This window comes from Ambystoma mexicanum, chromosome 11 (assembly GCF_040938575.1).
Source record: "Ambystoma mexicanum isolate Mex_15411 chromosome 11, UKY_AmexF1_1, whole genome shotgun sequence".
NCBI lineage: Eukaryota > Metazoa > Chordata > Amphibia > Caudata > Ambystomatidae > Ambystoma > Ambystoma mexicanum.
This window is the reverse complement of record NC_090934.1, coordinates 745,545,489-745,564,015: the sequence shown is the minus strand read 5'-3', so window position 1 is coordinate 745,564,015 and position 18,527 is coordinate 745,545,489. Positions and strand designations below refer to the sequence as shown.

Below are 18,527 nucleotides of genomic sequence, written 5' to 3'. Positions count from 1 at the left end.
GAACTTACCAATAAGATGGTGACATGATATTAGAGGTTAAGGACATTTGTGAAACTAAAAAATAAGGAGAAGCCACGTTTTACCCAAGACTGATGCAATGTCAACTATTCCCTCTTTGAAAACTTAAGTTGCTAGGTGGAAACCCTGTGTGCAAAACATTACAGAAGAGAACAATTGCTTCCTATTCTTGTTCCTAAGACAGGACTGGCTGAGGGTAACGTGATAAATTGCTTTGAAGTGTGTATTTGAGACATTTCCTGGCATACCTCGACCTCTGGGGTAGAATCACACATCTCAGAGTTGCCAGCATTTTCCTTTCATTCTTGGGAGGTAAATCAAATACAAGTGAGGGGTATATTATTGCAAAGTGAAACATTCAAAGTATATATACATTTCTGTAGGATCTACAGGGCTTGCTGAGATGGGTCCGACCGAGATCGTCATTTATGGGCACAACATCAAGGTTAGAAAAATAACATTAAGAAGTGTACATGGCTGCCATGTCTTTTTTAATAGATCTATTGTTTAGTTTAAAGTGTATAGTGGTGGAGTGAGTGCACACCCAAATAGAGGAGATGTTTGAAAATATTATTTTGAAAACCACAAGGAGTGGTGTCGATACTTTTATGAGGTGCAGAGGAGGAAAAGAGGGTTTTGACACAAAACCCCTATAGCAAATAAGAGCAAGGGAAGAGGACCCAGGGTTGGAGTCCCCCCGTCCCCTGCACACTCTTGGACTACGCATCAAGGGCGTTGATTCTTAAGGATATAGTTAGCAATATTCGTTTTTAAGCACTCTTTAGAGAATTGATTCCACAAAATGTATAACATCAAAGAGAGGAACAACGGTTTTTGTATTTTAGGTGTTCAGGGATGAAGTGAGCACCTATTTATTTATACATAAAAATGTAGTGAAGACAGGAGAAATTGCATAACAACATTATGTCAACATAATCAAAAGTTGATGGAAATTCCACTCTCAATGGCTTGACGCGTTTCGGGGTGATACCTCTTCTTCAGAAGCCTCTGTGGATCTACTGTCTAGTCAAAATGCATTTAGGGAAAAAATCAACAGAAGGTATACTTGTAAGTTCATCAACCAAATAAACAACAAGCAGCATTACTTCATTCAAATTAAGTATCTACATGTAGTGTGTTAAACAGTGCAAACATTCAATTTAGTTTGACCAGAGTAACTATCTGGCCATGTTTTTAAAAAATTCAAAACACTATCTAGTATAATCCCGTGCACCTCTAATGGGAATCAAACCAAAGAGAATATCAATAGTAATCTAAAAATGGAAGCTATAATGAAAGCTTCTAAGATTCAATTCAACAAATGAAACATATTCAATTTTAAGGGCATATTCAACCAGTGTAGGTTTACTGTTAAGCATGGTAAATACAAACTGCACACCAAAGAAGGGTTTTTTTTCACAAAGAGGATATTGTACATAAAAAAGTACTAACCTATTGAGGTTTAATGTTGTAGCAGAAAAGCCATCTATGGCGAAAAATAAGTCCAAGTGGACATGCTTGCAGTGCCAAGACCTCGATTTAGGTGTTTTCTTGGTACAGAAAGGTACTTCAATACTTCCGGTAATCTCTGTGGATAGCAATGTTAATGTACGGGTCACTGTGTGTGACTAAATATCTATTCACAAGTACAATAATGCGTTCATTAGTGAGGAAATGACCATATACCTGCTATAATTCATGCGGTAGAGCACGCGGGTATGTTGCGGCAGGGTTCAATGTACGGCGGACATGCAGGATTCAACTGTGTTGCATCTAACGTTGCAGGAAGAACGGGTGCAGATAGATCTGGGAGCTCGTAAGTACGAATGCTTTCTGTGGAGGACAGTGTGGTGCTAGTGAGTGTTCAAGATCATATGGATCATTGATCACACGGTCAAAAACGTGTACAGTATTCTATACATAGCGCATAACTGTTCAGCCTCTATGTACATCCAGTTGTGCTTATCTCTGCTCGTTGTTTGCATGGTGCCCATGGAAACGAGGGACCGTGTTCAAACAGCCTAGTATTTGGCGGGCTGGATTCTGGGGGTAGAAATCAACAACGGACTAACCCGATGTTCGAGAAATGTGGCGGCCATCTTTAGCTATGTAAAAGGACCCTATTAGTAAAGGTGGTTACGTGTGTAAAATTCTGCAAGTCATCTTCTGACAACATAATCAAAATTCTATTAAGAGTAGCATAAGTTTGAACAATATGATGATAACAGCAGCGGTCGAAAAACAAAGTTATTTTACCGAACATTTTCTAAACGTAGTGCTACTTATGCGTATGACACTTCTGTATCGTTCGAGTGTATCCAAACAACACAATATGTCCATTTACATCCCTTTATCTAATTTTCTGGACAATCTGATACATGTTGCCAGATGTCCTCACATTCTTGGTTATGCACACTGTTTACTTGTTCAATATTACAAGTGGCAAATGTACATTGCTGTAAATTCCATCATATACTAGGACTAACAATACTAAGTCCTAGCATGCAACAATGCATAAAAATATGCATAATATGTACCGTGGCGTGAAGACTGTTCTTCAATGGCTATGACCACTTGATTAGTGCTGCTGATCTATCAAATGTCTAGTTATTTCGATAGGGTGCCCTTGTGATATTAATTATCCCATTCACTAGACAGTCAGTTGTGGGGACGTTGCTGCCTTCCCATATCCAAAAGCATAGTGAATTATTGGTGCATGGTAGAGAGTGCAGGGTCTACAAACAGAAATATCTAAAAAGTTAAAAGTATCTAAATGAAGCAGTTCAAGGATGTTTCCTCGTTGAGACCCCTTGGGTATTTGGTGTCTAAAAGGTATATCCAATATTTTTCTCTTCGTGCCAATAGTCTTATGTATGTGGTTTGCTTACAACTTCAACGACCTGGAATCTTAATTGACTGATGTTATGTTTTGCTTCCATAAAATGTCTGGCTACTGGTGATTTCTGGTTTTGGCACCGGATGGTGGACTTGTGCTCTGATATTCGTTCTTTCAAAGACCTCGTAGTCTGTCCAATGTATAATTTGCCACAAGGGCATTTCAGAGCGTATATGACGCCTGCTGTTATACAGGTGGCGAAGCTTCTGATCTTTATCTTTTTGCCTGTTGATGGGTGAGAGATGGTATTACCCTTAATTACATTGTTGCAGTTGGTACAATTAAGGCATGGAAAAGTGCCAATTTTTTTAGTCGGTAAAAGCATCTGTTTATCCTTATTTGGTCTTTCAGCTTTCACAAGTCTGTCCCTAAGGTTGTGGCCCCTTCTAAATGCCATCATTGGTACTCTTGGTAAGAGTTCTTTCAGGTGTTCATCACTTTGTAGTAAAGACCAGTGCTTTCTTATAGATTTGCCAATCTGGAAACTTTGACGTGAATATTTGGAAATATACATCAATGGGGTAGAATTAGTTCTGGACTTAGGTGCTAACAGGTCTTTCTGTGTTAGATGGTTCGATCTATCGTTGGCCTCTTGTAGAATGTCCAGAGGATATCCTCGTTTCTCAAATCGCTCAATTAGTTGAGTGCATTCAACGTCAAGGCCAGCTGGGTCTGATATGATTCTTTTTAGTCTCAATATCTGACTGTAAGGGAGACTTTTTAGCATGGGTTTCGGGTGAAAGCTGGTAAAGTGTAGGAGATTATTGGTATCTGTGGGTTTGTGATAAATGGTGGTCACTACCTTTCCTTCATAGATCTTCAAGCTGACATCTAAAAAGTGGAGGTCTGGTTCTCCAACGTCCATCGTGAATTTGATTTTTGAGTGTACTGTGTTCATGTAGAGTAAAAACTCGTCCAATTCAGTTCTTGTGCCGCACCAGATTCCAAATATATCGTCTATGAATCGTTTCCACAGTATGATCTTACATGACCATATTTGATTATCTAAGACGTGTTCTGTTTCAAATCTATACATAAAGGAGTTTGCATAGACAGGTGCCATAGCAGAGCCCATGGATGTGCCGGATATTTGATTGTAGAAGGTCTTTTGGAATCGAAAGTAGCTATTATGTAAGATGAGTTTAAGTAGTTCAATAATGAACTCTGGGTTACCTCTTATTTGTTCAGAGTTGGAGAGTAACCATTCCACAGCGTTAATGCCTTCATCGTGTGGTATAGAAGTATATAGACTGCATACATCCATACTGAATATGATGCAGTCGCTACTGATAGCCGAGATTTCTGCTCGTCAGTTGAGGAAGTCTGTGGTGTTTTTGAGGTAGGTAGGAATTTCCTGGATTAAAGGCTGTAGAAGGCGGTCAACATAGATAGCTAGGGGATCGAAGATGCTCTCCGTTCCTGCAACTATGGGTCTTAATTGAGGTTTCTGATTGTCCTTATGGATTTTTGGAAGTCCATAGAATACCGGTGTTATCGGATGTTTATTAATGAGAAATTGACTGGTTTTAACACTTATCCAATCATTGTCGAGTGTATTGTCAATTAAGGTCTCGATAATAGTCGTTATACCCTGAAGGGGGTCGCCATTCAATCTACTGTAAGTTGTCTGGTCGTTGAGTTGTTCGAGGCATTTAGTGGTGTAGTAAGTCGTGTCCATGACTACTATGGCTCCGCCCTTGTCTGCCGGTTTAATGGTGATATCTTCATCTTTTGCCAAGGTCTCAATATGCTCAAGCTGACTATTCTTGATGTTGATCGGAGATAATTTGCGGTAGTTGATCCATTTCAAGTCATTAAGTACCTTTTTCTCAAATAGATCGAGTATAGGATTTTGGATAGGTGGATCGAACAGGCTCTTGGGTCGTAGTTCTAGATTGTCTTCAGGAGTATCATCTTGTCCTGGATCATTTTCAAAAAACATCTTTAATCTAATCTTTCTCATAAGTCGGTGTAGACAGACTTGCTCTTCAAACATAGTTGTGTTACTCGTGGGTACGAATGATAGGCCCCGATTCAGAATAAACAGTTGGTCACTTGATAGATGTTTACTTGAAATATTTATCACTATGTTTTCAGTTATTTGTTTTTTGTGGCCTTTTTACCTCTTCTGGTCTTTCTCTTAACCGATCTATTAGGCCTAAAAAAGCCCCAGACGGTGTTGCTATTCGTGCCGTGTGTTGATCTATTGGTGTCTCTGTTCTGGCGTTCTCTATGTCACTCTGTGATGTTGTTGGTTGATGTCTTGAGGGTTGACTGATCGGATCTCCTATACTCCCACTGCTGCTATCGCTACCCGAATTGGGTGAATTCGGGTGTGGTGGTCTATTTCTGTTCTGGTTCCGGTGGTGGTAAAACTCTTGCCAGGAGTAGACGATGTCGTTCAAGTAGTCGAAGGTGTCTCTTTTGAACTTTCTTAGCTTTCTTTGTTCAATGTCCACCTTATAGTTATTTAGTTTTTCGTTAATGTCCTCCAGAAGACCTGTAAGTTCTTCCGCTGTTTTAAATTCCGATAGTTGCGTTTTTAGAGCCTCAATGTCTGTATCTAAAGTAGTCAATGACTTCGAAAGTTCTTCAATAGTTAATAGAATAAGATCAAGAGAGCACTTGTTAAGGATCTGGTCCCATTTGGCAATAAATGTTTTACTCTCGCTGCACAGGGTCGGTCTCAGATATACCCTTAGACCTCTAGGGATCCTCTGGGATTTATAGTACTCAACTTATGTTGTAGCGTGAAGTTTTTGTGATATTTCACGTCTAATCAGTTTTTCCAACTGTGAAATTAATCTCTCCGGATTTGACGTAGACTGTAGGTTTTTCTCTGTGGTCTTGATCAGAGACAGAATGCGTTTCGCTTCCTCCGTGTCAAAACCGAGGGTTGTAGCGTGTTTGTTAGTTAGTTCATTAATGCGTGAAAATGACTTATTAGTTAGATGTTTAGGGAAAGGGGTGCTACCACTGGTTGTGCCACACTGGAATGAATCCAATGAACAAACAACAAGGTATATTGGTGGAGTGAGTGCACACCCAAATAGAGGAGATGTTTGAAAATATTATTTTGAAAACCACAAGGAGTGGTGTCGATACTTTTATGAGGTGCAGAGGAGAAAAAGAGGGTTTTGGCACAAAAACCCTATAGCAAATAAGAGCAAGGGAAGAGGACCCAAGGTTGGAGCCCTCCCGTCCCCTGCACACTCTTGGACTACGCAACAAGGGCGTAGATTCTTAAGGATATAGTTAGCAATATTCGTTTTTAAGCACTCTTTAGAGAATTGATTCGACAAAATGTATAACATCAAACAGAGGAACAATGGTTTTTGTATTTTAGGTGTTCAGGGATGAAGTGAGCACCTATTTATTTATACATAAAAATGTAGTGAAGACAGGAGAATTTGCATAACAACATTATAATGTCAACATAATCAAAAGTTGATGGAAATTCCACTCTCAATGGCTTGACGCGTTTCAAGGTGATAACTCTTCTTCAGAAGCCTCTGTGGATCTACTGTCTAGTCAAAATGCATTTAGGGAAAAAATCAACAGAAGGTATACTTGTAAGTTCGGCAACCAAATAAACAACAAACAGCATTACTTCATTCAAATTAAGTATCTACATGTAGTGTGTTAAACAGTGGCAAGAATGCATGATACAGGAATTAATTCTTCTGAAATAATCATATGCCATGTACGAGTTCATGGCAGCTTTGTACGTATGAAAGACCAGCGCAAGATAATCTGAAAAAGATAGTAACAACATTTCAAATAACGCTATTGTCATTTGAAGGAAGGTGAAACTATATGTTAAGTGCACCTGCTCTTGAGATAACTTTAATAAAGGTAAATGATCCTGCCTGTGCTATTGAACTGGCAAAAGAGAAAGTGGTCAAATATAGAATGCTACCTAGTAGAAAGTGGGATACTACAACATTTCTGGTACCAGGATTATGAGGATCCTGAATCAGCTAGAGACCCATAGATTAAAAATATAATGTATACAAAGGGTATTCCTAATTCATTGTTGAATAATCACTCAATGATATGTAAGTCCAGTGGAACCCAAACCAATATTTGGTGTGCTTCTGACTATGTACTTTTTTAATTATTAATTGGTGTTGTAATGAAAAAGGGGATTGAGGACATTCTATTTAAAATGAATGCACTTGTGATTATTGTTTAATAAATAAACAAAATACGACTCTGCTTGGTTCCCACACCTTATGTTCCATAGCCTTCCAATATGCAATACACAAAAGCCAATGTTTATGTATCAGGACGGGCCCTTAAACCATCGTCTACCAATCCAATGTCTAGTACTTGTTGAGGAAAGGCTAAGTTATCTCCGTTTGTGATTATGTTCCTTTGGAACAGGGCCAGAGGTCAGAGGGGGGAGAAGTGGAAGGTCTTAGCTTGTCATGATACATGGAGTATTGCATGTACATAAAACACTGGTGATTGGGACACTCCCATGTCAAAAATGTACATCTATGAAGGAGCATGCAGGGCACCTTTTCTTCAGTGTGATGCAATGGCTTGTAGCGTCCCATTGATAAAATACTTGGTGTAGAACTCTGAATTAAATACGTTTACTTACATTATTTATTGAGACTGTCTTGCTCTGTTAACAAGCATGCCATGCCAATTCCTTCAATTTAGAGTGTTCAAAACATCGTTTTACTGTAATTTCCCTTTGAGATTAAGTTATGAATTCTATGAGAATATATGATTTGACATCAGTTGTGTAGTGTTACTAAATCAGTAAATTGAACCAGCCAGGAGGACTGAGAGGCTATCGAGACGTCTATTACCTTATCGGCTAGCTGTAGCCTCCAATGCATAATGGGTGTGGGGGCTGGCCTAATAGAAGGCCTGCTAGACCTCTGTCACCTAAAGCCTAACCGGGAGCAGTGTAGCATGCCCCATAGGAATCCATAAACGCCAACCTGAATGCTCTGCTCATGTTTTCCTATGGGTCATGCTGAAAATGGGATTCAGGGAAAAAAGTTTCAACCAACTTCCCTAACTTATGTTTGTTGCTGTGCATGAAATAGATGAGCTGAGCTGAGGGTCAAGGCACGAGACCATTCGTCAAGATAAAGTAACTGTGTATGTGTGAGTACAGTGTGAATGTGTGCGCGTGTTAATGTTAGTAGGCATGCGCATGTGTGTAAGCATTTACTATCTGTATGAAGGGGTGTCCGATACCATTGATGAATGAGCCAGTTCAGGTTTGAGGCTGAGGGAATGGTGCCAGGACAGTAACATAATTTCATTGGCAATCCTGGCATATTTTGTGAACTGGCTTCAAGACACCATGTCAGATGGCAATACTGGCAGCATATGTTGGGCAGAACCAGCATGCACATGTGTGCTCTTACAATGGCAATACTGACATTAATAGGCAAAGGCATCAAGGGTGTTCCTACAGTTGCAATGCAAGCACAGGCATGTCTTCTCAGTGACAATACTGGTATTTTTAGGACAGCCATTGTGAGATTGTTACAGTGCAATGATGGCCCAATAACGGCCCTCTTATGCACATCCAAAACAAATGTGTACTTAGAGAGGAAACACTGACATTATTGGCCATAGACAACATAAGTGTGTTCTTGCAGTAGCAATACTGGCAAAACACCTGGATCATATTCTGCTCACTATTGCTCCCCTTACTCGTGTTTTGATTGTGTCTGAGATTCTGTTATAAGTGCCCAACGTTTGTTAAATAAGTTTTAAAAAAAATACAAATTAAATACAGATAAGCTCCGATGCAGGAACCAAATATGCCTGCAAGAGGGAAAGTTGGATCCAAATGTAAATGAGCTGATTGAATATAATGCCATGCATGAGGTTATACCAGTGTAATACTTATAAGGCTATATCAGGGAAATATTGTGCCTAATTTACAATGTGTCAGTGATGCTGGGGCATCGTAACTGCCATGTGCTGACGATGTTTGAGGGAAGATAACAGAGGTCAGGCATTGACTTATCCAGTGTATGCATTAAATATTCAAGCATTATTAGTTATAATCTTAAAAATCAACCTGCAAGAGAAATCTCTGGAATGTGTGTGGGCATGAATTGCTTTACATATGAGGGCAGTGGAGGAGTGGTTTTCTTAATAGAGTAGTGGTTTTTCTTAATAGTATTCAAGGAAAGTTACAGGGTCTCCCGTATTGTGTTTCCCACATAAATAGGGATGTCCTCTCAGGAGTCTGGGGTGTTGGCTTCTCTTATAGTAATGTCCATCTCCTTTAATAGACGCAGGCATAATCTTCATCAGGCCGGTATTCTGCCTAAGGCGTCTGCAAGACAAAAAATAAATGTCCTGCCATTTTAAGAAACCCTTTTAGGTTTCCCTCTGGGCTATGATTGGTTTTAAGGTGATCCCTGGGCCAGCTTCACACTGCTCCTCCTTTCTGCTTTGGCTCTTGCCTCCCCAGGACCTTCCCTCCCCTCCCACTTCTGCCTCTAGGTGTGAATGAGGGCCTGCCTGGTGCTTGGGCCCAGTAGGCTGATTGAGAATTGGTCCAACCCTTGGTCACTGGCTCTGACTCCTTCTCTTCATTCTGTGTGAATGGGTTATTGTGTAAGCCGGGGCTCCCTGCGCTCAAATGAGGGTCTATCTGGGAAGAGCTGGCAGCTATGAGAGATTGGTAAGACTGGGGCTCTGTCACTGGAACACATAGTGTGGCGCACATGCCCATACCATCTAACACACCTCATTCTGTGCAGTGCTGTCCCTGGACTATTGTTGCTTTTCATAGCAGGACTCATCCTGAGTGGATGGATCTTTAGGGCATCCTGACAGCCTACAAAGCTGCACCAAGAATCCAAAATGGTATTGCCTGAGGCTGTAGGTCATGTCGGCCTTCATATCTTGTTTTTTTCCTACAAACTTGGTGTCCCCATGAGTCTGAAATCTGGTCTGGGACTTGGTGCTGGCTAGTCACTCCTCCTGGGCAGTCCTCTGCCTGGTTGCCACACCCTAATATTGCCTCTGGTGTAGACTACCTATGCATTTCTGGTCTTCACTGCATGGGAGTAGCCACCTTGTGAGATGGATGGCTGGCTGATTGTCAGGTTTCCCTCTTCAATTCATTTCCACCTCTTCCATCTATCGATTCAGACTGGATTCCTCTACCCGGATGAAGGGAGCTAAGCAGGCCAGTGCTGCCAGTTCACCAGGACCACATTTCCTCAATTCCCTTAAAGGGACAGTAGCTACAAAGTCTCCAGGTTCAGTGAAAGTGAAAGCACTGTGCACTGATTTTGGGGAAAGTCAATTTCCCTCATCTCATGTGGTCTTGCTCCACAGGTGGAAGGACTACTTCCCTTAGAATTGCCTCTTCCCTAGTTGATGCCATGTGACTGGCCCCAGCCTTGAAATGGGAACTAAGTGGGGATGACCAGGGGATCCTACCCGTACCACGCCTGGTCTGATTATCACTAGTTTGGGGAGGTGCCCAGTCACCCCATTAGGTGTCCCCAGAACATGCAAGGGTTCTTGGTCACGGATGGCATGATTATAACGTATGATAGAGATTGTGACCATGAGGTGTTAGTTGTAACAAGACTGTTGGATAAAAGGATACAAAAATCCCATCTCTTGAAGTCAGCAGAGAAGCTGATTGTCTAAAAATCAGCTATGTTAAGTAACTTAAAGCACATTTGCATGTATATAAAGTGTTCAAAACAGCACCTGAGTTAAAAAAAAGTGAAATTAATCTAACTTATGCACAAAGTCTTAAAACTAGACATTTGGAATTTAGCTTTGGGATAACACCAGGGGCATGGGGTAAACCAACCCAAGAATACATGCTACACATTTGCTGCATTGATGCAATCTAAATTTTACAACATGTGTTAGGTCAATTCCCCCCAATGTCCTGAGAGGAAAGGTTTTAATAAATGACCCGATTTTCATTGAACATTGATCCACGCAGTTTATGTTGAGGGTTCCATTCCTGAGCAGACTTCAGAAACAATTCACAAAAGGCAGGTGAGGAAGTGCCATGAAAAGCAGTAGTATTGTAGTTCTAGAGGATGTGGCATGTGTTTCAATTAGGTGGAAATGGCATTACGGAAATGGCTTTGCTACGTGGTAATGGCCCACCGTCCGGAGGAAATGGCCTGAGCGAAGCAAATGCATGACCTTTGGACAGAAGGACATTACCACATGGGACAGCCCTCAAACGAGGCCATTGGTTCTATCAGCGCATGTAGGGTGTCAACAAAACGGCAGGTGGGACAACAAAATTAATGGAAAAGAAAAAAAAACGATTGGCCAGGTTGGCACACACAAAGCAATGTGCCACATATGTGTTCTGAGTAGCATCCACAGCCAGCCATGCAGAGCCTAGGAATGAGCACGGTCGATGGACCATGGAACCCCGGGAACACAGATTGATGCAACATCCTTTTCATATAATACAGATTGTTTCAGCACAATTTCAGAAAAGGGTTCTGTAATTTAACCTCGAGAATTTAGAAAATCACGGTGAAACATATTGTGATGTAATCTGCTATAGGAGAAACTAAGGCAGGGCTTCAAGCAGCTAGAAACAATTGTTTTAGAGCAGTGCCCTACCTTCGCGTAGGACTAAAGGCTAGATACCAGTGTACCTGACAAAAGCAAATGTAGTCTCCCTTCTCTCCTGCTCCCAAAATTCCAATATGTAAGGACTGCATTGATTGCAGTCCTTGCAGCTGCTCATCCGATCACCATGCAACTGTGCCATCTGTGTGTTCCTCTTGTTTTATATATTCATCTTGCTTCATTTCGTTTATGTAACAGTCGACGACCTCAGCGTTCTGTCTGATATTCCCAGCGGCCATTTCGTGCAGCATATGTTGCATATATAATTGGATCCATCGAAACCAAAAAACACGCTCACGGCATGGCCCCCTTCCCTTCAGTGTTCAATCTCTACTGTCTGCATAAATATCTGTTTTTTTTTAATTTTGTGTCTACTTCATGTGCTTTGTATTTTATTCTGAAATCAGAAACAATAAATTGAATGTACTGACTGTTTAAATACACAGCATTTAGAGACTCCCCTGTACTGTATTCGCAGGTGTCTTGTCTTACCTCCAATGTTTAGGACTCCTGTGTTCTGGTCTCCTACAAGAAAAATCAGAAAAAGAGCAATGCATACAAATGTCCACATTCATTTCCAATCGTATACGTCTATTACACACATTCACATTAAACGGATTTTTCAAATTAAATAAGCAAGGTCGTTGCAAAAGCACAGAGGAGCTTTCAGATGTATTTTCTTCTGAGCGAATTACCACGTTTTCACATTATGTCACCATGACATTAATATGGAACGGGGGCTGCTTCAGCGCCGACATGTGAGCTTTCCTAATGAGGCCAGTTCGTCCATTTGGAGCCACCGAAACAGGACATTATTAACATGCTCTTAAAGTAACGTGGAACATTGTTACAGTTTGCTTCTCTTAACCCCTTATGCTCATGCTCAGTTTCCTTAAAACCCAGTGTACGCTCCGCCCACTTCCTCCGTTATGTTAAAGACATTTACGATCGGCTTTGTTGGCAGGATGTATGCCATGGGCACAGGCCAAAAATGTGATGGAAACGATTGTATTAGTTATTGTGCCTGGTTTTGTTATGTCAGTTGACTCTTTGGAAGTGTATCTGGGCGCCATTAGCCTGTGTCACAGATGGCCATAAGAGCAGACCAACTCCCAGAGACAGTCCAAGGGGTTTTATTTTCACTTTGCACTTTGGTAGAGGGGACTAGTGGTCCTGCCTCTCTCACCTAGAAGCAGCAGTCCCACCCTAACCCAGGTGTCTCTCGTCCCCAGACTGGTACCGATGATAGATAACCTCTACTATCTACAAGCCGTCTGCCTTTTGGTGATGGCCTACAGGCAAATGCCTCATCATCTAAGCTACTTGCGGGAACACTCTCCTACGCAACGACTTCCCCAAAGGAAAGACTTAAGATACGTGCCTTCCAGACATTTGGATCTTCACCCTCTCCAATCCCTCCATGCGCTGATATTCACTTTCCTAAATCTCTCTACCACTCTCCCATATCTCCTCTTGCTCCGCCCATTGCCACACTGCCCACTCCCTCACACTCCTCCTACTGTCACTCTGATGATAATCTACATTTCTGTCCTGACTGGTTACCAGTACTGTCACCGATCTTCACCACTACTACTCTCCTGTCTTCCCCTCACCACTAGTACTATTCCCTCTCCACACAAGTACTACCCTTCTCCCCACTCCACACCACTACTACTCCTCTCACCAGACCCATGATACCCCTGTAGCCACTCCACAACACTACTACTTCTCTCCTCACTCCACACCAATACTGCTCTTTTCATTCCACACCACCACGAGTACTCTCCCCACTGCACAGCACTACTACTACTCTTCCCATCTAGGATGCCCACCGTATCATCATATGTGCTGTTTAATTCACAAAAGGTCAGAAATAGCCCTCATGTGCACTAACACGTTTTACAATAGCAGTGTGAGGCACTACTGTATAAAATCCAGGTCCAGAATCACAATGAGGGTGCAAATATATGAAAAGCAAGACAATGGGGGTCATTACGAGTATGGCGTTAGGGGTTTAACAGCACTGTTAAGGATGGCAGTGCCGTTAAGCCCCTACCGCCATAATCCAAGGTCCCTTAGCGGGTCCCAGCAGGAATGGCTGGTCTGATCAGCCGTTCTTTGCGGGACCCATTAAGAGACCTTGGAGCTAATAACAGGCCTGCAATTTGCAGGGCCATTATTAGCGCCTTCCCCATTCCCATTTAGCCCTATGGGGGCTCAATGGGAATGGGGAATGGTTTACTGAATTGGGACTTACCGGGTCCGCACAGGTCGGAATGTCCCGGTAAGTCCCCATTCAGTGACACCGGACCCGGGCCCGGGTTTGCAGGCAGCCATGTTGCTAACGTCGCCATGGCTACCTCCAAACTCATAATGACCCCCAATGAATTAATTCAGATTTACAGAAACAGAGAAGGATGTATTTCTGGAAATCCATATCTTTTACAGCCAACCCAGTGGTTATTTCCCCATTAGGCAGATTTTCAGTTATAATACATGTTATTACTGCATTCCGTATTTTTCCAATCTGAAATGTGCAATACTCATAATGAGGGCCCCTCATGCAAGAAGACATTCTACTACAGAGATACTGTGTAATAGCATAATGTTCTTTTTTCCTTAATTTAGCAAGAAAACAGTCTATATACCAGAGGGTTTTTTCCAATACCCTAAAAAACAGATTAGGTTACTCCACCATAAAAATATATAAATACATAAACACATTTGAAAAATCAGTGCACCCGTCCAATGCAAAAACACTTGCACCAAAAGACTTGCCTCGCCTCTTACTTGTAAAAAAAAAGCAGAGAGCTGCATGGCAACTCAACTGAATGCATTAATATTCCAAAACAACTTGTTGACAGAACAACAATCAAGTTTCATATCAGGATGGCATGGAAAAACTGCCACCCTACAAGTCTTGGGTGAAGCAATTCAAATTCTCTGTAACGGGGGATCATAACTACTGCTCTTAGAAATGTCCACAGATTTTAAAACAGTTGTTTAGAAACTGCTTCCCTAGAAAATGAAATCTCACATTGCAATCAATTAAATGATTGGGCTGCCTTATACCTTCTGGACTGCAGTTTGTAAGTGAAAATCAAAAACTCAATACCTTACCCGGTGCCTCTTTATGGAGTTCATTAGGCATCAATCCAGTCACCGATGTTGTTTAACATGTACATTGAGTCATTAGGAGACCTAACAAGAAGTCAAGAAATGTCCATCCAATAGTATGTGGTTGATACTCTACTCTACTGCAAGAGAACACAGAACGACCCATCTTACATCTCACTGACTACTTTAGGGAAATTTACCATATAATGAGCAACCACTATCTCAAGCTTAACTCTCAAAAACAGAATTTCTACTCCTTCCCATTGCATCCACCAAACTCCTCTTGGATGAACATGTGTCAGCTTTCTCTGTTCTTGGAATTGCTCCTAACTTTATCACCAATGGCAAATAACTTAACTTCATCATTTCTACACACAAATCAAATTTCAACTCAAAGGTTAGGAATGAAATATCTAATTCCCGAATCAGCCATTCACTCTGGGAAATAATCCTTAGACTGGATATTGAAATATTGCTTCAGGTGATGGAATCTAGAGATAGATACTGCAGGACCCTTCACACCATGAATTGCTGAATAAGCAGTCAGTAATTAATGACAAGTAAAGTCAATTATAATTAAATATATAAATGATCAAGATTGATGTTTCATTTTTTAACTTATGAAAAAGACATTATTACATTTACAGTATATCCCAATTGTATTCAATCACAAATATACATTTTAATCATGTTCTTTTCAACATTAATCGTCCAGGGGTATTCGTCTTAGAAAATTCTTCCCTTCCAGTGAAAGATATAAACGAAAACAATGTATCGAATTCTATAGATATTATTTTCAAACAATCATTAAAATGATCCAATACCTCGTGGGATTGGTGAAGGCAGTTCTAGAATATATATGATGCTGTTTCTACAAAATCTTCCTCATATGAAGACATTTTCAATCTGGAGAAAAAAGGGTGAAATAAATAATGGGGTAAACACCAGATTTGAGAAATGAAATATACTAGTAGAGTTATACATGTTATACCTGGCATATACCAGATTATGCAAGATAGAGTTAATTCTTGTTAAATGCAATTACTATCATATAGGAAACCTAAGGAGAAATAAAAATGAGAAAGGGTCAGAAACAATCTGACTGAACCTGTCTGTGTATAATATTCTGTTTGCTTGTCGTGCGCTCTTACCTGCAATCTATGCAGAAGGTGGAAAACCTCTATGTGGTAGAGTGGTGGGTGGTGCGTGCTGTTGATTAAATAAATGACTCCATAGTTCACTGAATTTTGTGCATGAAAATTCTAAATTCATAACTTTTTCTATTTTAATGACGTGATTATGTCATCACATGGGAGCATATATGATGTGATGACATCATAATGTCTCATGTTTACGTCCAGGATTACATAAAAGAAATGTTACTATATAAACGTGTGTGATGGTATGGAATTATGTCTTTAAAAAATCAATTAAGGTTATGAAAAAATATTAAAAGGACAAAGTAAACAAGGGCAATAGGGGTAATAAGATGTAAAGTACATGGCAAAAATAATTATCATTGTTATTTCTCCTTATGTTCCCTATAGGATAGAAACTGCATTCATGAGGAATTACTTCCATCTTCGATAATCTGGCATATCACAGGTATAACACATATAACTCTACGAGTATATTTCTTTTCTCAAATTTAGTGTTTACCCCACAATGTATTTTGCCCTTTTTCCCTCAGATTGATATGATATGATATGATATGGTATTTGTAACGCGCCTATACACAAGTGTTTCAAGGCGCGACGAGGCAGGGAGGGAGGGAAACAAGGGGAAGACGGACAAGCGATCCTACTAGGCCAGGTGTCATTCAGATCGCGCAAGTGCAGAGGTAAGGGGAAAAAGGAGAAAGTGCAGGGGGAGGAGGTGGGGGGAAAAGTGCGTGGCGTAAGTGGCGTAATGAAATAATAATGATAAATAATAAATAAAAAGGGCCAGCTGGTGGCAAGTGCGAGGTAAGTGCAGAGCAAGTGCTGGGCAGGGGGCTGTAGGGATACAATGACAGTCCCACAGTGCAGGGGGAGCCAGGGGGGCAGTGCAAGTGGAGAGTGGCTGGGCCCTGGACCGAGGTCGCTGAGAGTGGCCCAGATGCAGGTTAAGTGCAGAATTCAGTGGGGAGTTAAGCAGGTTTAGCAGGGGAGAGGGAGAGAGAAGGCAGAAGCGAAGAGGAAGGTTTTGAGGTGCTTCCGGAACCGGAGATGGTTCTCCTCAAGTTTCAGGGAGGCAGGCAGGCTGTTCCAGAGGGAGGCCCCTGCTGCGGAGAGAGATCTACCCCCAGCGCGTTGCTTCGAGAAGCGGCTGACCATGAGGGAGTTAGAGATGGATGAGCGAAGGGCTCGTGAAGGAAGATATTTAGGAAGAGAGAGTTGAAGGTATTTAGGCCCCAAGCCCCAGAAGGCCTTGTGGACAATGCAGAGGGTTTTGAACTTAATCCTCGCAGCCACTGGGAGCCAGTGAAGAGATTTCAGTCCTGGAGAGATACGGTCCCTGGGCTTGAGGCCAAGGACAAGTCTCGCAGTTCTGTTCTGGATAAGTTGCAGAGGGCGGAGAGTGGAGGCAGGGAGATTAAGATAGAGGCTGTTACAGTAGTCCAGCCTTGAGAGAACCAGGGCTCGGGAGACAGTGAGCTTCTGGGGGAAGGAGAGGAAGGGAAGAATACCTCTGAGGAGGTGCAGCTGGTAGTGTGATTTCTTAGAGACATCAGATATATGAGGAGAGAAGGAGAGTGTGGAGTCGAAGATGACCCCGAGGTTTTTAGCCTTGCATGTAGGGGCAGGAAGGGGGCCAAGGGAGGCCGGCCAGAGAGCTGCAGGGAAGGAGGGAGTGGGTGCGCCGATGAGTAGAATCTCAGTCTTACTGGCGTTAAGGCAGAGGTCATTGGCGGCACACCATTCCTGGATAGCAGACAGACAGTCGGAGATGAGGGAAGGAGAGGAGGAGGCCGAGGGTAGCCTGAAAATGAGCTGGGTATCGTCCGCATAGCACTGGAAGTGGGGGCAGAGGGCGGCGATGCGGTGGGCAAGGAGTGCCAGATACTGGTTGAAAAGCCAGGGAGAGAGGTTGGATCCCTGGGGGACACCACAGGTGGAGAAAAAGATGTCAGAGAGGAAGGAGCCCATTTGGACCTGGGAGGGTCGACCAGAGAGGAAAGAGGTCAGCCATGCCAGAGCCTGACCAGTGATACCCAGGTTATCACGGAGACGGTTGAGCAGGATGGCATGGTTGACAGTGTCAAAGGCAGAGGAGAGATCGAGCAGAATGAGAACACAGGGAGTGTTGGAATCGAGGTTCAGTGAACATGTATTTATATGAGGAAAACTTTATAGGCATCATATATGTTCCAGAATTGCCTTCACCAATCCCATGAGGTATTTGAAAATGTTACCAATTGTTTGAAAATAATATCTATAGAATTAGATGTTTGTTTATACAAACTGGTCCTGGTCATTCCTAGTCCTCCACTCCCCTCCCGCCTCCCTGATCTGATTGATGCCAACTGGTAGTCCCTTGAGGACTACTCGACGGCTGCTCTTCCCGCCCGCTTCTTTGAAGAGTGGAGCGGGTGTGAGCAGTCGACGGTAGCCCTGATTGCCTGACTGCCCTGATTACAGGTTCCCCCTGCAAGGTTCCATGGGCCTCCAGTGAGTTGTGTGTTTTTCGTTTTTCGTTTTATTTATTTTATTTTATTTTGATCCGCACTCCGAGCATGTTGTACTCCCCCCTCCCCCTGCAGCCGATTCCTGGTCCTCCACTCCCCTCCCGCCTCCCTGCCCGCCCACCCCCCCTCTGGTTGGTGCCGTCCCTCGAGGACTACTCAACGGCTGCTCTACCCGCCCGCTTCTTTGAAGAGCAGAGCGGGTGTGAGCAGTCGCCG

The 18,527-nt window shown here is 42.2% G+C and overlaps 1 protein-coding gene across 2 annotated transcripts in view; it reads right to left on the bottom strand.

Annotated features, from left to right (window-relative positions):
* GALNT18 (polypeptide N-acetylgalactosaminyltransferase 18) overlaps nucleotides 1-18,527 on the bottom strand; it is a 2,649,737-nt gene that overhangs the window by 1,901,409 nt on the left and 729,801 nt on the right. Inside the window, exon 2 of one of the 2 annotated variants that reach the window (XM_069623645.1) lies at nucleotides 12,020-12,052. The exons of the other annotated variant lie outside the window; for it this stretch is intronic. Coding sequence (XP_069479746.1) covers nucleotides 12,020-12,052 — 33 coding nt within the window. The remainder of the gene's footprint in view (nucleotides 1-12,019; nucleotides 12,053-18,527) is intronic. 2 annotated transcript variants of the gene reach the window in all.